At 42.7% G+C, this 23,956-nt stretch overlaps 1 protein-coding gene and 1 long non-coding RNA gene across 2 annotated transcripts; one reads left to right on the top strand and one right to left on the bottom strand.

The window, feature by feature from the left end:
- Window positions 1–2,845: 2,845 nt before the first annotated feature.
- Window positions 2,846–15,601, bottom strand: LOC118830026. The gene is made up of 3 exons (XR_005009001.1): window positions 15,545–15,601; window positions 13,013–13,076; window positions 2,846–2,886 (listed from the first exon to the last, which is right to left on the bottom strand). It is a non-coding gene; the product is annotated as an uncharacterized LOC118830026 (long non-coding RNA).
- A 167-nt stretch (window positions 15,602–15,768) lies between these two features.
- Window positions 15,769–23,320, top strand: HHEX (hematopoietically expressed homeobox). Its single transcript, XM_036736897.1, has 4 exons — window positions 15,769–16,231; window positions 19,173–19,351; window positions 20,070–20,120; window positions 22,222–23,320. Exons 1-4 carry the CDS (start codon window positions 15,853–15,855, stop codon window positions 22,444–22,446), a joined length of 834 nt encoding a protein of 277 aa, XP_036592792.1. The 5' UTR covers window positions 15,769–15,852; the 3' UTR covers window positions 22,447–23,320.
- The last annotated feature ends 636 nt before the right edge of the window (window positions 23,321–23,956 follow it).

The following is a 23,956-nucleotide window of genomic DNA, read 5'->3' as shown; positions in this document are numbered from 1 at the left end:
CTTCTATGAACTGATACAGTGCAAAGTGATCAGAAATTAGAGAAAAATTTATACAATAACATTATAAAGAAAAATAACTAAGAACAAAGTAAGAGGTCTGATCAATGACCAACCACAATTCCAAAAATACTCTGATAAAAACATGTTTCCCACCTCCTCACACTGAGGTTATCATTTCAAGGTGCAAAATGAGACACATTTTTGAACACAGCCAAACACTGGTTTTAAGAAGAGGATTTTTTTTTTTCAAAAGGAGAGTGGGGTTGACCAAGGAGCATTGGACTATTGATGAGGTTGCCACAAGGAAAAAAAAGAAAAGAAGAGAGTCATTGAAGTATCTTTTAAAAATTATGTCAGAGAACAGGAAGAAAGTAAGAACAGAGAAGTAGGATCATTTTGAAAATAATATGTTGAATTCATTATACTGTATACTTAGAGGTAGAAGCAAGCTGCATGTGGTACAGGACTCATGACTACATGAGCAGTCCTCTTTTCTGACCAGCTTTGTGTATGGAAGTGCCATCTTTTCAGGTATTTTTCAAGTTTGGAATTTTAAAAATTAATTTTTTTTAAAACAAGGAATCATAGCAAAAAGAAAAAGGTGATTAAAAAAATCTACAAGGCAATGACCCTGTTTGAACTCTATAATGAAAGGACTAGATAATAGTAATTTCAAAAAGAACATATTGCTATAACACATTTTCTTCAGTGACACCTTTACCATTAATAGAAATTATTTAAGGGCTTAACTGGTTTGGCACTGTGGTATATTAGAAAGATATGTTCAATTCTATGTTCAAAACCTTGGGGTTATCTACTCTTATCCCTCACCCTTGGAAATCCTATGGTTTCCAAGCTATAGCTACTTAAGTCCCCAAAAAGAAAGTTCTTACCACCAAAGCCCTTTGCCCAGTCAAATACCCAAAACAGATGGTGTCATGCAGTGGTAGAGCACCGGCCCTGGAGTCAGGAGGACCTGAGTTCAAATCCGGCCTCAGACACTTGACACTTGTACTAGCTGTGTGACCTCGGGCAAGTCACTTCATCCCAATTGCCCTGCCAAAAAGCAAAAAAAAAAAAACCAAAACAAAACATGGAGTTTTATCAAAGAAAATAACACTAAGATGTAGACTACCAGCTACTTTGCCACTGTACCTTACAAACTAATGGACCTTTCCCTCTGACTTCCAGCTAGGACCCCCTCATTATGTCCCCTTATGGACACAGAAGGTCCAGGAGATCAGGGACTATCTCGCTTTTTGTTTCCCTAGTACTTGGCACACTTATTTGCACAGAGTTGGCGCTTAATAATGTTTTTTCATACATCCATTTATTCATGTAATGATCTGGTCATGCCACTTCTCTGGACAATTCTCAGTGACTCCCTTAAAGTTTAGATGCCCTCGCCTGAGTGTAAGACCCTCCACAATCTGGCATCCCTCTATTGCCTCCAGGATCAAATACAAATGCTCTGTTTGGCATTCAAAGCCCTTCATAATCCAGCCCCCTCCTACCTTTCCAGGCTTCTTACACCTTAGTCCCAGACATATACTCTTTGATCCAGTGACACTGGCCTCCTAGCTGTTCCATGAATAAGACACCCCATCTCTGCTCTAGTTATTGTCCTTGGCTGTCCCTCATGTCTGGAACTCTCTCCCTCCTCTGTGCCAAATGCTGACTCCCCTAATTTCCTTTAAGTTCCAGCTAAAATCCCACCTTCTACAGGAAGCCTTCCCCAACCCTTCCTAATTCCACTACCTTCTCCCTGTTGATTATTTCCTATGTAGTTTACTTTGTATATATTGGTTTGCATGTTATCTCCCTCATTAGACTGTAAGCTCCTTGAGAGTAGGGACTGTCTTTTGCCTCTTTCTGTATGCTCGGACCTTAGCAGGTGCTCAGCATATTGTGTTTAATAAATGTTTACTGATTGATTGGTCACCCTACCGTTCTAGTTTACTCTCATATTATTAATCTCTGCTGTCACTCTGTACTATAGCTACTCTCAGCCTCCTGAGTAGGACCTGTATTTTTCTGCCTACATTGTACCTTTGCTCATATTGTTCTCTGTCTAGGATTTTCTCCCTCTACCTCTTCACCTTCTGAATTCCTAGCCGTTTTTTAAAAAGTCTAACTTCAAATGTCACCTCCTCCATGAAGCCCTGTACCTTCCATTTTGTTGGTATTGACTTCTCCCCACATCCCGCTGTGGACCTCATGTAACCTTTTAGCAACTCTGTACTATATTTATCATGTAATATTGTACACTGCAGTTAACTATATTTGTGTCTTACTCCATTACTAGACTTCAAGGTCCATGAGGACAGGGATCTTGTCCTAGTCAAAACTTTATACCTGCCCTAGTGTCTAGCATGGTAGGCACACACAAATGAAATTTATTAATTTTTAAAATTAAGAGGTAGGGGGGCGGAGCCAAGATGGCAGCTGGAAAGCAGGGACCAGCTTGAGCTCCCTGCCGAGTCCCTCCAAAAACCTATAGAAAATGGCTCTGAACCAATTCTAGAGCGGCAGAACCCACAGAACAGCGGAGGGAAGCAGGGCTCCAGCCGAGGACAGCCTGGATGGTCTCTGGGTGAGGTCTATCCCACACGGAGCTGGGAGCTGGGAACGGAGTGGAGCAAAGCCCAGCCTGAGCGGCGTGGATCAACCAGACCAGACCAGGAGCCGGGCGGAGCGGGCCCTGGTGCCCTGTGTCGGTGAGCTGCAGCAGTTGCCGGTCTTCTCAACCCACAAACACCAAAGACTGCGGAGAAGGTTAGTGGGAAAAGCTGCGGGAGTGGAAGGAGTTCGCGGTTCAGCTTCCAGCCCCAGGGACAGCGGAGGTGGGGCAGCTACAGTTGCTGCTGCTTCTGGCCCCAGGCCCACCTGGTGGGAGGAATTAAGTGGCGGATCAGAGCAGGAGTGCACAGCCTGCTGAAGATCTAAGCCCAGTCCGGACTGGGGGTTCTTGGGGAAGGAGTAGTGCGGGTGTGACACAGCTGGTACCTCCCCCCCAAACGTGGAACATAGAACTCGTTAGTCTACAAGCAGTCATACCCCACTGAAAAACTCAAGGGTCAAGTTGGTTGGTTGGGAATATGGCCAGGCAGCGAAAGCACACCCAGATTCAGTCTCAGGCTTTGGATTCTTTCTTTGGTGACAGAGAAGACCAAAACATACAGCCTAAAGAAGACAACAAAGTCATAGAGCCTACAACAAAAGCCTCCAAGAAAAACATGAACTGGTTCCAGGCCATGGAAGAGCTCAAAAAGGATTTGGAAAAGCAAGTTAGAGAAGTAGAGGAAAAATTGGGAAGAGAAATGAGAAGGATGCAAGAAAACCATGAAAAACAAGTCAATGACTTGCTAAAGGAGACCCAAAAAAATACTGAAAAATACACTGAATGAAGAAAACAACACCTTAAAAAATAGATTAACTCAAATGGCAAAAGAGCTCCAAAAAGCCAATGAGGAGAAGAATGCCTTGAAAGGCAGAATTACCCAAATGGAAAAGGAGGTCCAAAAGACCACTGAAGAAAATACTACTTTAAAAATGAGATTGGAGCAAGTGGAAGCTAGTGACTTTATGAGAAATCAAGATATTATAAAACAGAACCAAAGGAATGAAAAAATGGAAGACAATGTGAAATATCTCATTGGAAAAACCACTGACCTAGAAAATAGATCCAGGAGAGATAATTTAAAAATTATTGGACTACCTGAAAGCCATGATCAAAAAAAGAGCCTAGATATAATCTTGCAAGAAATTATCAAGGAGAACTGCCCTGATATTCTAGAGCCACAGGGCAAAATAGAAATTGAAAGAATCCACCATCGCCTCCTCAAATAGATCCCAAAAAGAAATCTCCAAGGAATATTGTTGCCAAATTCCAGAGCTCCCAGATCAAGGAGAAAATACTGCAAGCAGCCAGAAAGAAACAATTTGAGTATTGTGGAAACCCAATCAGAATAACCCAAGATCTGGCAGCTTCTACATTAAGAGATCGAAGGGCTTGGAATATGATATTCTGGAGGTCAATGGAGCTAGGATTAAAACCTAGAATCACCTACCCAGCAAAACTGAGTATCATGCTCCAAGGCAAAATATGGACTTTCAATAAAATAGAGGACTTTCAAGCTTTCTCAGTGAAAAGACCGGAACTGAATAGAAAATTTGACTTTCAAACACAAGACTCAAGAGAAGCATGAAAAGGTAATCAAGAAACAGAAATTGCAAGGGACTTACTAAAGTTGAATTGTTTTGTTTACATTCCTACATGGAAAGATGATGTGTATGATACATGAGACATCAGTATTAGGGTAGCTGAAGGGAATATGCATATGTGTGTGTATATATATATATATGTTTATGTATATATAGGTGAATGTGTATGTATGTATGTATCTATATGTATATATAGATATATGTGTGTGTGTATACATATACATATACATATATATATATATATATATATATAAGAGAGAGAGCAGACACAGGGTGAGTTGAAGATGAAGGGAAGATATCTAAAAGAAATAAAATCAAATTAAGGGATGAGAGAGCAACATACTGAGAGAGGGAGATAGGGAGAGATAGAATGGGGTGCATTATCTCACATAGAGGTGGCAAGAGGAAGCAGTTCTGTGGGAGGAGGGGAGAGGGCAGGTGAGGGGGGAATGAGTGAACCTTGCTCTCATCAGATTTGGCCTGAGGAGGGAATACCATGCATACTCAATTGGGTATCTTACCCCACAGGAAAGAAGAGGGAGGAAGATAAAAAAAATAAAAATAAAATGGGGGGGATGATGGAGGGGAGGGCAGATGGGGATGGAGGTAATCAAAAACAAACACTTTGGAAAGGGGACAGGGTCAAGGGAGAAAATTCAATAAAGCGGGATGGGTTGGGAAGGAGCAAAATATAGTTAGTCTTTCACAACATGAGTATTGTGGAAGGGTTATACATAATTATACACATGTGGCCTAGGTTGAATTGCTTGACTTCTTAGGGAGGGTGGGTGGGAAGGGAAGAGGGGAGAGAATTTGGAACTCAAAGTTTTAAAAACAGATGTTCAAAAACAAAAAAAAAAAGTTTTTGCATGCAACTAGAAAATAAGATACACAGGCAATGGGGTGTAGAAATTTATCTTACCCTACAAAAAAGGAAGGGAAAAGGGGATGAGAGGGGAGAGGGGTGATAGAGGGGAGGGCTGACTGGGGAACAGGGCAACCAGAATATATGCCATCTTGGAGTGGGGGGGAGGGTAGAAATGGGGAGAAAATTTGTAATTCAAACTATTGTGAAAATCAATGCTGAAAACTAAATATGTTAAATAAATAAATTTAAATTAAAAAAAATTAAGAGGTAGAAGACGATCACAAGTCCTGGCTGTGCTGTTTCTTAGTTTTTTACCTTAAACGAATACTTTAATCTTTCTGAGATTCAATAACCTCATCTACCAATGAGGATAATAATGCTGCCTCTAAAAATCTTAGTATGGAAATCCTTAACAGAACATCAACTCATTGAAGGCAAGAAGCCCTTAATGATTCTATATTCTGTATTGTTTGTTTGTTCTGGAGGGGGGAAGGCAGGGCAATTGGGGTTAAGTGACTTGCCCAAAGTCGCACAGCTAGTAAGTGTGTCAAGTGTCTGAGGCCACATTTGAACTCAGGTCCTCCTGACTCCAGGGCAGGTGCTCTACTCACTGTGCCACCTGGCTGCCCTGATTCTATATTCTTTAAACTATGTATTATCAGTGTCTACTAAAGTGCCTTGCATATAGCAGACATTTAATAATGTTTGTTGAATAAGAAAGCATTTTGCAAACAGCAAAGCTCTGTATAAAGATACTACTGTGCAGTTGTGTCTGTCTCTTCATGACCCCATTTGCGGTTTTCTAGGCAAAGATACTGGAGTGGTTTGCCACTTCTTTCTCAAGCTCATTTTACAGATGAGGAAACTGAGGCAAACCGGGCTAAGTGACAGCTAGTAAGTGTCTAAAGCTGGATTTGAACTGAAGTCTTCCTGATTCTAGGTCTAGCACTCTATCTACTTTGCCACCTAGATGCCTAAACCTATTACATGCTAATATAAATAATATATTTTCGTGAAAAATAATATTTAACTTTACTGAGAAGTGACACTGTTTTCATATTTTTGCATATCTCTTAAATATCTGGTTTAATTGAAGACATCTATGTTCCCATATTAGCTTGTGCAATTATCTGTTGGGATTTTGTTGTTGTTGAAGCATATGAAGAAAATCTGTCCTTACTCAGATCTTTAGTTGGAAAACAAAGGAGGTATTTTAGTAGAACAACAATGTCTCAGTATTATTATGAAAACAGTTTTGACCTTGTAGATACCCGTGAGAGGATATGGAGACTCCTGAGGGGTTCTAGACCACACTTTGAAACTGCTAGGTTAGAGCAAGGTTGTGAAAGCCAAACTGAGGAGTCTGTATTTGGTTCTAGAGGCACTAGGTTGGCTGTGGGGAAGTCACATGACTACACCTGTGTTTAGGAATATCACTCTGGTGGCTTAATGTGGAGGAAAGACTGGAAAAGGGAGAGACTTGAAGCACAGAAATCACATATAAGTACAATGTTGCAGGATCATAAGTTTTAGGTCCAAAGGGGGCCTTTTTTATATTCATCTGGTCTCATCCCTTCCTTTTACAGAAGAGGAATTGAAATCCTAAGGGTTTAAGAGACTTGCTCAACTTCCTACAGCTGGTGACAGACAATGCCTTGAAGTTGGGGACAGCAAATGAAGGGCAGAACTGAGCTGTTCTCAGATAAAAATGTTTTCTGCAGTCATGGAAAAAAGATTATTTGTCAACCCTCAGCTCCCCGCATCCCTCCCTGCCTGTATTCACAAAGCATACGATGAAAAATGCCATGGTAAAGAAGAAAGAAAGGGAGGGGATAGGGAAAACTCACCCCTGGATTAGAAAGCCCTTCTGCTCTTCTGAGTGGACACAAAGCGCTTCTTTACACTTGCTAATTCACTAGCTGGCTATTAGCTTCATTTGATCTCCAGTTCTTACAGACTGTGAATGAGATTCCTGGCAATGCCCTAATAATTAAGCTCTGCTGTAAAACATCAACCATCTTGTAGAGTTTGTCTTAATAGGCTCACCATCCTCCAGGCTTATAGCTGAAGAGTCATCCTCAACTCCTCACTATATCCAATCCAATTGGTTGGAGCACTGGAGCATTAGAGTCAGGAAGAACTGAGTTCAAATCCATTCTCAGATGTTAACTAGCAGTGTGACCCTCGGCAAGTCATTTGGCTTCTGTTTGCTTTATGGGAATAATCATAGCACCTACCTCCCAGGATTGTTGTAAGGATCAAAGAAGATAGTAATTGTAAATTGTTTAGCACAGTGCCTGATACATGTTGTTCGGTCATTTTCTGTCATGCTCTGTGCTTTGTGACCCCATTTGGGGTTTTCTTGGCAAAGATACTGGAGTGGTTTGCCTTTTTCTTCAGCTTATTTTACAGCTGAGGAAACTAAGGCAAATAGCTAAGTAACTTGCTCAGGGTCACACAGCTAGTAAGCATCTGAGGCTGGATTTAAACTTAGGAAGAAGAATTTCTCTGACCCTATCCACTCTATCCACTACACTACCTAGCTGCCCTGGCACATAGTAGGGTACTATATAAATACTAGCTATTACTATTCTCTAGTATGTACCACCTTCTCTCCTTTGACACTGTCCAACACTCCAGTGCAGGTCCTTATCACCTCACCCCTGAACTTCTGCAATAGCCCGCTGGTTGGTCTCTTTGCCTCAAATCTCTCCCCACTCCAGTCCATCCTCCCCTCACCTGTCAAATCAATCTTCCTAAAGCATAAGTCAGACCATGTCAAACCCTGCTCTCCCTACTCTGACCCTCTCATTCAATAAAATCTAGTGGCTCCCTTTTACTTCCAGAATTAATATAAAATCCTCTGTTTGGTTTTCAAAGTCCTTTATAACTTCATACCCCCTTCACCTTTCCAATCTTCTCACACCCCAGTCTCCTCCACTTACCTAGTGATACAGTGAAGCTGACCTCCTTGCTTTTCCTTGAACAAGATACTGCATTAACAGACTCAAGCCATTTCCACTGGCTGTTACTCTCCCCTCCCCCAATACTCTTCCTCATCCTCTCTGCCTCCTGGGATTCCCTTGCTTCCTTCAAGTCTCAGTTTAAATCCCACCTTCTGCTAGAAGACTTTCCTAATCCCCTTTCACGATAAGAGATTTTCTCCAATTTGTTCTATCTACATCTTGTTTGTACAAGTCATTGGCATGTTATCTCCACCACAAGACTGTGAGCTCCTTGAGAGCAAGGGACTATTTTCCTTTGTATCCAGACAGCTTAGCACAGTGCCCAGAACCTAGTAGGTGCTTAACAAATGCTTTCAGACTTAATTTAGAATCTATTTTAATAGGATTTTACCTGTATAACAACAAACCCAAACCTTCAAACGAAGCAAACACTTTTTCAAACTGGTGGCCCACTGAACTCAAGCAACAGTCAAAATTGTAGTGAATAAGGATATTCTCTTGGGTTCAATCCTAATTTCAGGCAGTCTTTTCCTTCTCAAGTCAGTAGTATTACAGAATTAACACTCTTCCCTCTCTTCCAAAAAGGCTCAGACTTCACAGATTGGTCCTTTCCTAAGAAACCCTTCTGGTATCTTTGCCAAGAAAATGCCAAACTAGATCATGAAGAGTTGGATGTGACTGAAAAGCAAGAATTCAGGATATTTAGTGTTCTCACTATACAGGTGAGCAAAGATATGTCACACAAGCTAGGTTATTTTTTTAAAGTTAGTTTAAAAATATTTTTAGAAAGTTATTTTAAGCAAAGCAGTTAACAAGCTAGAAATCATGCCTGGAATAATGATCAGGCTCTCAGCAGCTTTGCAAGTTTCCCTGATGGGTGACTAAACAAAGCTTTCCTAGCCCCCATGTTAGTTGGAAATGGTTCAACCTAGGTTGAAGCCTAGAACCTCTATCTTTTTTTTTTTGAATGATAGTTCTCTTTATCACACAAACAGCTCTGACTGAATGCTAGCTAGCTTTGTATTCTCTTCTTTATATTCTAATATCTCTGGTTTTTTTCTGCTTCTCCTCCAGGGCAAGTGCCTTCTTTGATCAGCTTGAGAAAGTAAAGGGGCTCTGGCTCTATCTACAAAATGTCAAACATCAGGATGAAGATGAATAGATTTAGTCCCTTGGAGGCGGCTAAGAGGTGCGATAGAGCCCTGGGCCTAAAGTCAAGAAGTTCTTCTTGTTGTTCAGTGACGTGTGACTCTTCATGACTCCATGGATCATAGCATACCATGCCCTTGTCTCTCCACTATCTCTCAAAATCTGTCCAGGTTCATGTTCATTGTTTCCATTACGTTATCTATTCATCTCATCCTCTGCCATCTTCTTTTCTTTTTGCTGTCAGTCTTTCCCAAAATCAGGGTCTTGTCCAGTCAGGAAGTCAGAAAGACCTGAGCCTTACATTAGCTGTGTGACTCTTAACAAATCACTTAATTTCTGTCTGTTTCAGTTTCCTTAACTGTAAAATGGGAATAATGAATAACATCTATTCCCCATGATTGTCATGAGGATCAAATGAGATAAAATTTGTCAAGTGCTTAACACAGCACCTGGTACACAGTAGGTGTTTAATAAATGTTTGTGTCCCTCCTTCCATCCTTTCAAGAGTCTGGGTAATGAAATGATTTTTTTTTTGTTTTCATTCAGGTGTTTGGCAGCCCTATGATAAAAAATATCTCTTCATCTACCTGCTGAATGATTAAAAAGGCATCTGACAGTCTGGGTCTCTCTGAAAACATAATATAGAGTTGCAACAGAAAATGAAAGATGCCCAGACCAAAAGTGTCAAACACCACCAAAGCCAGATCAAAATGTAATTGGGAAATAATTAACAAAATTAAGATACATTAGAACACAGATAATGTTAATACATGGTTTTCTAAGTCTATACTCAGCTGGCAGGGATCCTTCTGTATGGCTCAATGACTCCCATTTCTATTTGGGTTTGACACCACTGGCCTAAGGGATAGACCCCATCAAGGAACAGAGATCTCATGGGCACCCAGATCTTTATAGCAGCCCTTTTGTAATAGGAAAGAAATTGGGGAATGCCTAAACAAGTTTTGGTAAATGAATATAATGAAATATTACTGTACTATGAGAAATGATGAGCAAGATGAATTCAGAAACTCAAAACTTACATGTAATTGGGGGAGGGAAATAAAACATTTTTTTAAAAAGGATGAATTCAGAGAAGCATAACAAGAAAAATGACTGCAATCATGTAAATGGGAAGAAGAAAACCAGCACAACAATTAAACTAAAAGCTCTGAGGTTATAATGACTAAGTTTGGCTCCAAACAAGAGATGTGAGAAGGTACCTCCCTCTCTCCTTTGCAGCAGAAGTGGGAGGACCATGGCTTTGGAACACTGCAGATAATGTCAAACCCTTTTGATATGGTAAGTTTTGTTGATTCTTCCTTCCTTCCTTCCTTCCTTCCTTCCTTTCTTTCTTTCTTTCTTTCTTTTCTTCTCTATTGTAAAGGATAACTTTCTGGGAGTTGGGGAGGGCTGAGTGTTGCACTGGAAAGCATAATGTAAGAAATTAAGGAAAAAAAAAAAACTTGTGGAAAGAAGGTTGGATTTGAAGTCAGAGGACCTGGATTCCTATCTTGAATCATCCACTCATAACCTGTGTGACCTTGGGTAAGTCACTTAAGTTCTCAGAGTTTCTTCATCTGGTTGGTCTAGAGTCTAGATAACATCTTAAATCCCTTTCAGCTCTAAATCCATGACCCTATGAATTCAAGGATCCAGGGAAAAGGAATGAAATTGGGAGAACCAGACAGGATAATATTTCAACTCAATTTGTAGACCCAAGGCTAGATCTGGACCACATTCCAAAGCTCCATTTTAGCACTCCTTAGTTCTGTTGAAGTTTACTGGTAGCTAGTTGTTATATGATAATGATGTTAGTGGATAGGAAGTGGACGTGTGATTTCATTGGCCCAGGGAATAGAATGGCCTAAGCATTCATTAAACATCTCCTATGTGCTAGGCACTTTACAAATATTATCTCATTTGATCCTCACAACAACCCTGGGAAGTAGGTGCTATGATTATCCCCATTTTACAGCTATTACTATTTTCAGGCAACAGTTAATCCTGAATCCCACATGCATGAGTTTTTCATCATCAGAAATAAACCAAATTCCCAAATTTATCTTAGTCTCTAATGGAAGAAATTGTAGGTAGAACCACCTTACTATACAGCTTAGCCTTTTGCACAACAGGAGTGATGAAAATAAATGCTGCCAAAATTTTGGAAAAGCATCTTGTTTAATTCACAATATAATTAAAATCTCATGTAGTTTTTATTGGTTTTAGTATCCAGCAGAGAAGAAATATTGAAACTCCAAGACCTTTTGTATTAAATAGCCACAACAGTTCTGTTTTTATTAGTTCTGACTGTGTGAAAAAAATCATAAGGACCCTGTTGAAAAAACCAGGGTTTTTTTTAAAGCCCCGAATGACTTTTAAAACAATAAAATAAACTATAAAACCTACACTAGTGATATTAAAAAATTATGTTGTTCAATAAATGTGACATTCATGAATGTGGATGTAATAGTGTTCAAGCTTTAGCAAAGTCGACCCAGGTCTAACAATTGAATTTGAAAGAAATGGTGTTATATAACTTAGGAGAATTAAGTGTTTCAATGTCCCCGTCAAGATTATGCAGTTGTGCTGGAATGCCAAAATCCGGCCACTAAGCCTCTCACTTCAACTAGAACCAATTACTTAACTATAAGGCAGGAAAAGTCTTTCCTCTGTGTTTGTCTCTATTTTCCCAATGTTTCAATCCATATATTTTCTGAACATTTATTTCATTTCAGATAATTTCCAACAATGGGTTGTGTCATCTTAGAGAATAAAAAGTGTGTGCACGTTTTTCGGGGGGTGGGGGTAGGGGTGGGGGTGGAGTGGGGTGAATTTATGTCATAAACTCTATTCATTGGACCAATTTATTGAGTGACTACAGTGTTTACCCAATTCTTATGGAGGAGAGCAAAGGGGGCGGTCACCAAGTTACTGTAAACAGGCTAATAAGAGATGATATAGAAATATGTGTGTATATATGTATATGCATATATTGTGTATACGTGTGCATATATGTGAATATGAATCCGTGTGTGTGTGTGTGTGTGTGTGTGTATAATTTGGGTACTTTGAAGTACTTTGCAGAGAACTTTATCTTCTTTGGTCCTCAGGAGAATGCCCCCATGTCTACAACATTGTAGTAAAGAGAGATACCAACAGGAAAGATGGCTGGTCCCTGCCCGAAATGATACATAGATATAAATTATATAAGGTAGACTTGAGAGGGAGAGAAAGGAAAAAGAAGAGGGAGAAGGAGGGAGAGAGGGAGACGGAGAAGGGGAGCAGAGAAAAAGGAAGAGAGATTTAGATGAAAACCTCTAGGAAAATTTAAGAGGACAACACTTTGGGGAGGGGGGGGATCAGTAGAGTATGGAGAAAAAAAAAAAGGTGTCATCTATGATGAGCCTTGAGGGAAAAAAAAAAGACCTTGAATAGCCACTCTAGTAGGTCATGACTACAGTCATTACTATTGTCCCATTCCGTCTCACATATGGTCACATGGGTAGCAAGAACCAGGGGCAGAATTTGAGCCTAAGGTCTCTTCTAACTCCATCCTGTGTTCCAGTTAGCCAGTCTACGAGTGCTTCACAGTTTAGAAAACACTTTCCCTCCAAATCCCTGAAGGTGTGTGTGTGTGGGGGGGGCGGGTAATAAAAATATCGCCCCCGTCTTACAGATAAGGCCACTGCTATTAAGTATATGGCAAAATGAGAAACATAAGCTTGAGATCTGGCAACTATCTTAGAGATCATCTGGTCCAACGACTTTATTTTACAGATGAGGAAACTGAGGTGAAGTGGCTTACCTGAAATTGTGTGCCTCATCTGCAAAATGGATACCGTATCTGTGGAAGTTATCTCACGAATCAGCTGAGGGACAAATGAAAAAATGTATGTAAATCGATTTACCAATCTTAAAGTCCTACATAAATAGCCGCCAATCACTCCGCCTTCCGCAACCTCTGCTACAGAGTAGCACAGGTGAGATTAGAATCTAGGTTCAGCCCTCCTTCTTTCCACTACGTTAAAAAAAAAAACAAAAAAACCCCCAAAACTCTACAAATCTTATACTTAAGAGATGAAACCAACAACACAAGAGAGGAAGAGATTTTCTCAAGGGCTGGAATTAAAATATAGTACTATCTGAAGGACAAGCTGATAGAGTTTTTTTAATTCGTTGATTTCCAAAACACCTCCACCCTTCGTTTGAAGTTGTTTCTGCTTTATGTTCGTAATTTTAAAAACAGCTTAGCTACAAACACATATGTGTGTGTGTGTGTGCGTATACACTTATATGCATGTATATCTACATCTATATCTATTTATCTTGTCTCCAATTCTCGCCTCTGTCCCAGGAGTGAGGGTTTTCAGAAGGATGGTAGAAGGATACGCTCTTTTCTTTCTTGCCACAGGTGAGGGAAACTCAATAAGTCAGTTTCGAAGATGGGGAGTTTTGAATCCAGACAGCTCCGTATGGATAAGGGGGGCAGCGTTGTTTCAAGGCGGATGAATAGCCACCAGGGCCCTCCCGGGAATGCGGCCAAAGACCGGTCAAGTCTCTGCAGAGGGGCGTTGGTCAGGAAAGCGCCTCCTTGTTCTAAAGTCTAGGAGGACCTTAAGTCTTTTTTCCAAACTGCCCCCCTTCCAAGCATTTCCGTGAAAGAAATTTCAATAAAAAACATCTGGAAAGGGAGAGGACCGAGTTCCGGAGAGCTGTGAGGGATTAAAAAAAAAAAAGATTGGAAAAATGGGGTCCTGCAAAGAAGGCTGAACGAAATGTAAAGAACCCTGGATTTGGAGTCCGAAAGCTTAGGTCTGCTAATTGGTAGTTGTGTCATCTTGAACTAGTTATTGGACTTCCTTCCCAAAGTTTCCAACTTTGTAAAGTGAGGTAGTTGGACTAGATAATGTTTAAAAATACTTGAAGCTTTTAATTTCTACTATTCTAGTGAAATCTCTTCCTCTCACATTTATTTGCAGATATGAAAAATGAGGACCTGGAGTCCAGTATCAATGGATAGCTTTCAGGGGGTCCATGAACTTGGTTGCATGGAGGGGAAAATCACACCTTTGTTCTCACGAACTTCTAAATGAAATTTATTATTTCCTTCAATTAAGAATTCTGAGGAGTCCTTAGGTTTCACCAGATGTCAAAGGGACTAGACTGTCTTTATGCCTTCTTCCAGCTCTCAATCTTATGATCTTTTGTCCTTGTTTAAAGCCAAGGGTATGGTAGGACATCCTCTTTTTTTGCATCGTAATTATTATTAATAACAATAACTAACATTTATAGAGCTCTTTCAGTTTGTCAAATCTTTTGCCTGTATTGCCATCATCTAATTAGATCACAACAGCTCCACGAGTTGTGGCTATTGCAGCAGGTGCTATTATTATCCCCATTTTATGGAAGAGGAAATTGAGATTGAAAGAGTTTGTTAACTTGCCGGGGGTCCCACGGCTCGTTCAGAGCAAGAGGCTGGAGCTGAACGAAGGTCTTCCAGTTTCTCACCCTAGCTCTCTATTCACATATTATGTCACACTGCATCGTCCAGACGATTGATTTCATAATTAAAAAAATATTTTTAAAAGACATTTTAGAATTTTAAATCCCCTTTGGAAGAGTTGGGCATTTTCAACCCCCTGATTAAGAAGCCCAGCTTTCCCTTTGAACACTCGATGAAGTGACTGAGGACCAGGAATCTAGACTGTTAATGGCATTAGGTAGTAGCAGGCGGTTGGATCCGACAGGCGTTCAAGGCGTTTCTGACTCATTTTTAGTGTTTCTCGCTTAAACCTCCCCGCTTCACCCTTCCTTCCACCCCACTCCTCCAGCCAAGGCTTGATTGGGAAAAGTCCTGGCAAGGCGCTACCTGAGCCCCGCCTGCTCAGGACCGTTGCCCACACCCCCGTCCCGACCAGGGGCCCAACAGGCCTCCTTCCCCCACCAGGAGCTCTCAGCTGTGGGAACTTCAGCTGAGGAGAGTGGCTTGTACCCCTCCGGGCGGAGGTCCCATAGCGTGGGCCCAAGACATCTGGGCGGTTCTGGAAGCATCTTCTCCCGCTCCCGCTCCTGCTCCAGACCCAAAGCTTCGACAGTGTCGGGCCCTGAATCCGTCGGGGTAAAAATGGTCCACCCCGAGGCCCGGAGGTAGATGGCTCCGCCCGGGCCGCAGGGCTGGGAGCTACAGCTGGGCTCTTCCCCACCCAGCCCTTCCCTTTTACCGCTTGCCCTCCTGGGCTCTCCCCTCGAGGCACGGCACGGGCTCAGGATGTAGTCTGGGAGAGCCTGGGGCCGCCTCCTCTAGGGCTGCCCGGGAGGACTGCACGTAGCCCCTCACCTGGACTGGAGGCCCGAAGCGGCCAGAAGCTGGGGACCAAGGACCGGGGCACCCCTCTGCTCCCGGGGGGCGGAGAGCTGCGGGAGGGAGCGGGGAGGGGGGGCGGTCCAGGGGCAGGGGCGGGAGGCGGCTCTCGGGGCCCAGCCCCATTGGCCATCGGGCCCTGCGGCAGGAAGGGGACAGGGACTAGGCGGCCCCACCCCAAGCCGGACGAGCCTATCGCCGGGAGCGCGAAGCCCGGATAAATGTAGCGCCGAGAGGCGGGAGGGCTGCTCACAGAGGGGCTGCCAGCCAGCATAGCGGCAGCCATGCAGTACCCGCACCCCGGGCCCGGGGCCGCCGTGGGGGTCCCCTTGTACGCGCCTACCCCGCTGCTGCAGCCCGTGCACCCGACGCCCTTCTACATCGAGGACATCCTGGGTAGGGGGCCCGGGGCCCCGCTGCCTCCCGCCGCTCCCACCCCAACCCCCACTCCCACCCTGCCTTCCCCCAACTCCTCCTTCACCAGCCTCGTGTCCTCCTACCGGACCCCCATCTACGAGCCCACGCCGATCCACCCCGCCTTCTCCCACCACCCGGCCGCGCTGGCCGCCACCTACGGGGCGGGCACCTTCGCGGGCCCTCTCTACCCGTTTCCCCGGACGGTGAACGACTACACGCACGCCCTGCTCCGGCACGACCCCCTGGGTAAGGTGGCCGAGGGCAGCGTGGCGGGGAGGGGCGGGGGGAGTGTAACACCCGCTGGCTGCAGCGCTGGGGCGTTGGCGCTGGTCCTTGGCGAGGGCGTGGGCGGGCAGGAGCAAGCAATTGAAAGTTATAGAAAAAGCCATAGAAAACGCCGGCCTCGGCCTCTTGGAGTGCGTGGCCCAGCGAAAGGAGCAAGGGCTGGCCCAACTCGGACTACCCTCCCTCTAGTCTTGCTACTTCTCAGTCGGGACTCTGACCACATTGGTGACTCAGATTGGTTTTCCTGCACCTTGCCCAGTGACCCTATGATAAATAGCTTTGTGGAAGTGTGTGGTCAGAACCAGACTGGGTGCCCACAGGGGACCCCTCGGGGTAGCCACTGGACTTGGGCATAGCTGTGCGTTTTCGGTACCGAGAGCTTAACATTGTTTCGCATTCGTTGTAGAGTCAGTTCTTTGTGGGGGAAGCAGTATAGGGAGGCGGCGGGTCCAGTTTGTGAGGAGGGCTCAGGAGAAGGGAAGGGGTGCACGAAATTAAGTGGGTTCAAAGGAACCCCGATCCCCTTGTGGCACTGATAGCTTCAGGCAGCCGTGGTGCTTACAAGGCTGGACTTGGTTCAACAAGTTTGTGCAGCGAAAAGAGCCTGACCCTTTCCGTTCATACAGGAAATCTTGAGTTCTCGATAGGAGTAAATCTGGTTTCAGAAGCTGTTAAGTGTTTTCCTGGCTGCATGGAGCAGCCCCTTCCCCGGGAGTCGTGCACACTGCTGATTATTTTATCGACATCCTCAATACAGACAAATTCAGGAAACACTCGACTTCTGATAGCCGGGATCCGTTTTTCTGATATTGTTCATTTCCTCTGTGTGGGATGTGACTTTATGGCAGCTAAAATAACCAGTTGCTTCCTATTTTTTTTTTGAGGCTGTTTTGCACCAGTCTGTAGGCTGACGCAAGCAAAATCTCGAAAAACAATACTAGATTTTCAAAGGTTTCAGACTCAGACCGACGGGACGGACAGACCAAAGAGTGCAGGAATCCCTGGACCTGAGCGGGCGGGTGCCCAGTAACCTGCGCTCCCGAGCACGCTACGTTTGATTTGGGCTGGTCATTAGCCAGTGCCCTTTGCTGGCCGGTTGGGCAGTGATTGCAACTGAGTTCTAGCTCAGGCGCTAGTCCCAGGAAACTTGCCTGAGTTTTCCCCGGGTCTATGTACATTTTCGTGGATACGTGGTTAAAACTCAGAATCAGGCCGCGGGGGGTGGGGGACACAAACTGACTAACTTTTCGCAAATGGAGTGAGTGGTGGTGTTGAAGCCCTTTCCAGTAAAAGAAAGATTAAAAGAGTGGATCCATAAATAGCTGCCTCAAGCGACTCCCGCCCCTTCCCATTTCAGCAGCTGCAGCGAAAGCTTCTGGGTTAGAGCAGGTTAAGTTAGGTTACGTTGTGTTTCTAGCCTCGCTGGAACTGACTCCCTAGGATCTCTGAGGCTGGCACTCGGGGAGGACGTTTGCACAGAGAATGCAGTGAGTTTCCTTGGGTTACGACTGTGAAAGGGCAGAAGGAAGCATGGGGTTTTTCGAGATAGACCAACAGGAAACACATTGACGGAAATGTTGCCATAGCCCTGGGGGTGGCTTTAACTGGCCTCCTCAGAGAGCCTGGTGTGAAATCAGAGGAGCCAGAAGAATCACACTTACAGAAGATTGAAAATTCTTGGTGCACCCTGGAACGTAGGCGAGCCAAACCTGAATCGCAGAGGGACCTCATAGGGTAACGAAAACTTTCGTTAGCTCCACGTCGGCTTATAGAGAAATAGTGTAAGGAGCCACTTCTGTGGTTTTTGGTATGAGATTCAATCCTACCAGTGCATTTGAACTCCTCCCAGTCCGGGGGTCTTTGGCAGATGAATGATGGTGTGGGCCTGCGGAGGAGTAAGAATAATATCTTATACAACCTTGTTCCTCAAATTATCTTTAGAAGTAGGTACTGCAAACACTCACATTCCCTCTTTACAGATGAGGAAACTGAGACTTGGAAAGAAGTGTAATGCTTTCCTAATTGCATTGTGGTGAATTGCCAAACAAGGATATTATAGCCAGTCAGTCAGTAAACATTTACAAAGCACCTACTATGTGTTAGGCACAGTGCTAATTGCTGAGGTTACAAAAAGAAGCACAAGATAGTCCCTGCCCACAGTTTAATGGGGGAGACAACAAGCAAACAAATTTATACAAACAAGATACAGACAGGATAAATAGGAAATAATTGAAAGAGAGAAGGCACTAGAATTGAGTGACAGGGAAAGATTTCCTGCAGAAGATGGGATTTTATTTGGAACTTAAAAAGAAATCGGGTTAGTTATTAACATTAGTTAGTAAGTGACGTTGTCAGGACCCCAACCCAACTTTTTTGACTCCAAGACTCAAATTAGATAACAGATATAAAATTTCTATATAAATATAAGCTATGATTAATCATCTTGTGTGTATAGTCAAGAATGACATTAAGTTGCAGCTAAAGATCTGAATAACTTGTCATTCAAAATCCACAGAATTTCCTTGAATAATCAGAAAAATGTGTGTACCCTGCTTGTCATCTGGGAGAGCCCTGATTTGGAGTGGGTAGACCCATAAGTTGAAATCTCTATCCACACTTAACTGTGTTAAGGCAAGTTGCTTTGGTTTTGTGTAACTCAGATTTCTCCTTGATATGATGGTAATACTGCTCAAATGAATTACCTACTTCGTGAGATTGTTGTGAGGAAATCATTCGGTACAAATTAAAGTACTGTGTAGATGGGTTGTAGTTATTATTTTCCCTTATGACCACTGAAGAAATGGGCCAATGAGTCTACCATCCCAATCTAAAGGACTGGAGTCTTGGTGCTTTGGGTAGTCAAGGTCACTCTGACCCTATCTTTTCCCCTCCTCACCAACAGGCAAACCTCTTCTCTGGGGCCCCTTCATGCAGAGGCCACTACACAAAAGAAAGGGAGGACAAGTAAGGTTCTCCAATGACCAAACCATCGAATTGGAAAAGAAGTTTGAGACTCAGAAATACCTTTCCCCACCTGAGAGGAAGCGTCTTGCTAAGATGCTACAACTCAGTGAGAGGCAGGTGAGCTGGGAAACATAATTCCTTGGAACTGCTGTGAAAACAGTGTGTCTGAGTGGGGTAGATGAGGGAGCAGGAAAGCATGGGCCAGGCTGGGAGCACCTAATCTAAGATTCTTAGGCCCTATTTAAGTGAACGTTGAAGGAAGATTTACATGGAATCTTTAAATTATTTTGACATTTTCAAGATACCTTAGATGACTAGGGAGGCATTATGATATAGTGGAAGATCTTAGGGACCACCTGTGACTTTGACTCTTGCTTTTTAAATGACAAGTCACTTAAGCCTCATTTTCTTTGTTAAACAATTGTTTCCTTAGATGACATATAAATCAATTAACTTGGCTTCCTACATATACACCACGAAATACATTAGTTGGCGGATGTGAAGGACAAAAAGGAAACCACCTGGGTACAGTTTGTACCCTGTCATTAATTGAACTTATCTGAAGCTCTCTAGAAACTTCTTAAACCTCATTTTTCATCTGTTAAATGGAGACAGTAAAGCTAGCACTAGCTGTGGCGAGCACAGTGCTTTGCAGAAGTGCGCCTTAAAAACTTGTTAACCGCCCCCTCCCCCGCCCCCACCCTGCAGCCACTAGTTGTATCCTCGGATCCAAATGTCCTACCGCTCCCCTTTCCAAATACTCCTTGAAAGGGCCTTCTCGAAGGTCTGCATCCCGAGCACGTGACAACGGGTCACTTTCTTTCGCTCTCTCTAGGTCAAAACCTGGTTTCAGAATCGCCGAGCCAAGTGGAGAAGGCTAAAGCAGGTACGAGGCGCGGTCTTGTTACTATAGCAATAACTCTTTTAATGATCTTATCTTCTAACTGGATACCTATTCGAGGTTGTATGCAAAAGTCATCCCCCGGGCTATTTAGCCTCTTCACCTTGATTAAAAAGGCAAATAGTCTTCTTGGAATCCTGTAGGACGCGGCCAGGCGGCACTGACGCTAAAAGCACCTAATGCAGTCAGTTCCGATGGCCATTACCGTGGGGGTTTCACACACTGGCTATTAAAGGACCACGCTAATTGTTTTATAAACCCATATGTTGTTTATCTAATTAACGCAGGAAAGATAAAGTAATTGCCAGTAAATGACTTAAGCAGTTATCTTTGGGAGAATATTGTTTCTTCTATTGACACAATTATAATAAAACCAGGCAGGACTGGTAGATAAGTAGAAAGAAACAAACACCTTAGGGTCTATTTGATCGGCTGCACACACAATGAAAATATCAACTATTTTTAACTCCCGTACCTTAGCCCCGGCTTAAGTCCAGGCTGTAAATGAAGAGGAGGTTCTGAAATACGAGAAAATACCTTATCCGGTTTGCAAATGCAATTGAAGCTTTTCCTTGGGAGAGTAAAGCTCGGGTCTGCAAAATTGAGGGTGGCGGGAGGGGGGGGGGCGGGTGACGAGAAGGGAACCGGAGGAAGAGGGTTGGTCTCTTTTTGTCTCCAAGCCTATGCCATGCTTGACATATAGTTGTCACTTAATTAATGTTTGTTGAATGGAATGGAATTATTGAATTGGGCTGAAAGGCAATTAAATCCCCCTAATTCGGTTACAAAGTTTGTTAAAGCTTTTCTGGCGTTAAGAATCAGGGATTCGATTTGTGGCAATCTGCACCGATCAGAGTTACCTGGTTAATTGCTGAACTCTCTATTCTTCTTTATTGGGTATATGTGGCCTCCATCTTAGTAGAAAATGGAAATTTTCAATAATAAAATATTAAAAGTTACCTTTCATGTATGCATGATAGCAAAATTAATTCCTTTATCATTTGGTTCCAAGTGAGGGGAAATATCTTCATCCCAATTTTTACTCAGTGTTTGTTATTTTTGCCTATCTTAATAGTGCCTAAGTAATTTGAACAGTTTTTTCCCCCTGGAGTTTTTTTGTTTATTCTTTTTTGGATTTAAACAAACAGGGACTACTTTCTTCTCAGTTAGGTGGAAGTTACCAAATCTCTGTATATTCTTTAATAACTGATAGGCTCTCATTGATGTGGGCGGGCTCTGCGGCTCCTCTGCGGAGAATCTTTCTGTAATGCTGAAGGCCTTCCTCTGAGACTGCTAGCGCCACAGCTGAGCAGTCTTTCCCCACCCCACCCCCACCTTCCCCGTGTCCAAAACTTCTCTGGTCAAACCTCCTGCTTGTTTAAACCTCACTCCATAGAAGAGACCGTAAATTGAACTTCTAATCAATTTGAAAGTATTCTTTATTTCATTTTACAGTGCTAGTATAGTTTTTTAAGTCTAGAAAATCGTATTAATGGAAGATTCTGTTAATGCATCTAGTGAATGCAAAAGGGGTGGGGGGAACGCTACAACGATCTGTACTTTAAAAAAAAAATTTCTTCAGACAATCTTGAAACCATTGAATTGGGCTGGAATTAAATACTAAATTAGCATAATTTCGTTATGAAAGTGTATTCCTGATGGCTTCTTTAGTCTTTGGAGGATTTTAATCTCGATTTGGTGTGGAAAGAATGATTTCTTCCCCTAAAATTCATTCATTCAAAAAGCACTAATTAAACAACTACGTGAGGTGATAGGGTGGAGGTGCAGAATGGTCCCAGCCTGCGAGGGGAACCGAAATGTAAATAGATGAGTAGATACAGAATAATTCCCATCAGAAGGGCAGGAGGTACTAGGGAGAAATGAATGTGTTAAATACAACCTTTTCACCCCAAAACTGAGACTTTAAGCTTTTGATAATCTGCCTCATTAAGCTACGAATAACTGAACACTTCTTAAAAAGACCTGGTGGTATTAATGACCAGATATGAGTTCTAAAGCCAAAATTATAGACGGCGCATTTTTCATTACTCCATATCCTACCACCATTTTTGTTCCTTTTATATAGGAGAACCCTCAAAACAAAAAAGAAGATTTGGAAAATCCAGACCGACACTGTGATCAGAGACAAGATAGCTGTTTGCCCAGCGACCAGACAAAAGACCTCTCTCTGGATAGCTCACAGTGTTCTCCCTCCCCTGCTTCTCAGGAAGACCTGGACTCAGAGATTTCAGAGGATTCTGATCAGGAAGTGGACATTGAGGGGGATAAAGGCTATTACCAGGCAGGATGATGATGAGTGAACACCTGGAACCTGAGCAAAACTGGACTTGGGAATAATGACCTTTATTTTCTTTTAAGTGGAAGATCTCTATGGAAGAGCTGAGGAAAAAAAAAATGAACCAAAGGGAATTTACTTTCTCTCTTATCAAAAAACTAAACAATTTGGTGCTTTGGCTAGTTAACAAATACACATGTTAACCTTGATTTTTTTTTTTAACTAAAGAAATAAGTTTTGATTTTTAAGTTGTTATGCTAAAATTGATTTTGCAATGATTAAGCGTACTTCCCGAAGCAAATTGCCACAGCCAGCTTACCAAATTCTTGATTTAATTAAAAAAAAATTGTAGCTTTAAAGGTTTAATTAGACTTTCCGTATTGATGCTTTTCCTAATCTAGATCTATGATCTATGTTAACACCATGGGAGATTCTTTGTTTGTGAAGTCTCCCAGGGTGGACCAGGTCCCGAATCCAGGTTACCTGGATGTCACTTTCTAAAAAGTGAACTGTTTTTTATTTTTATCTAAAAGTCTCAAAGCACCTGTCTTAAACCTGGTTAAACTTGGAATCATTTCAGAGATTTGCCTGTTAATCCTGCTCTTTTGTCCGTAAAATACTCTGGGTAAGATGATGCCTTCTGCACTGTTGTTTATCTTCCAGTAGCTGTTTGACAAGAAACTGTGATAAAGGGTGATAGGCCATTGAGGAGAAACTGACACATCAGTCACCAAAACTAATCTCAAATATACTCGCAGTAGCAGGTTGAATTATATATATATGTATGTATGTAGATTGTAGATAATTCTTTGTGGTTTTATATTGTACATTGTTTATGTCATGTACATACTTGTTAACTGTCAAAAAAAAATCCATGACAACCTGACAAGCCAGTGTCTTTTTTTTTTAAGAGACAAATATGTCTATAAAACAAATTCATTGATGGATCAATCAATTGGAAGCTTCCACAGCTTTCCGTTTTCATTGTGTCAGAACTTGCAAAATCTGTAAAATTCTCTGACTCTATTTGACCAGGCTGAGCTGAGCTTGGTCTAGGACTGAATTTTTACTGGTGCTGGGGTGTTGGTTGCAAGGGGAGTGGGGGTGGGGGGGGGAGGATTTGTATTTGCTCAGTCTTAGTCCTTGCTGACATTTAATGCAAATGTATGAGAATGAGTTTAGTTAGCCTAGCACCTTTCCAGGTTAATGTTAATTGCTATTGGGGGAGACTTTACCTGGGCAAGGCTAATAGCTATTATTGAGAAAGTGGGTCTTGGGGAAAGTGAGAGCTACAATTCTGGGAACCTTCAGATAAGTAATGGTCAGTCTGTTTAGAAAGAGAAAGTCGAAGAACAGAACTGAAAGTAAGTGGGCTTGCCCTTAGGAGTCCCCCACCCCCACCCCTTTCCCCAGCAGCTACCCAGGTTGTATTGATTGATTTGCAGTAGGAGCCTTTGGCTGGTCTCTGGTTGCCCTTGACCTGCCTGAGTCAACAGTGCCCCCCTTTCCAATCCCCCTCACAATT

This window comes from Trichosurus vulpecula, chromosome 8 (assembly GCF_011100635.1).
Source record: "Trichosurus vulpecula isolate mTriVul1 chromosome 8, mTriVul1.pri, whole genome shotgun sequence".
NCBI lineage: Eukaryota > Metazoa > Chordata > Mammalia > Diprotodontia > Phalangeridae > Trichosurus > Trichosurus vulpecula.
Note: the sequence above shows the minus strand (reverse complement) of the source record. Positions and strands in the feature narration are given on the sequence as shown.

What these genes read in the sequence shown, in the direction of transcription:
- HHEX (XM_036736897.1), top strand. Translation starts at nt 15,853, where the DNA reads ATGCAGTACCCGCACCCCGGGCCCGGGGCCGCCGTGGGGGTCCCCTTG. An exon ending in GCTCCGGCACGACCCCCTGG is followed by an intron (nt 16,232 to 19,172) that starts GTAAGGTGGCCG and finishes CCTCACCAACAG; the next exon opens with GCAAACCTCTTCTCTGGGGC. An exon ending in TACAACTCAGTGAGAGGCAG is followed by an intron (nt 19,352 to 20,069) that starts GTGAGCTGGGAA and finishes CGCTCTCTCTAG; the next exon opens with GTCAAAACCTGGTTTCAGAA.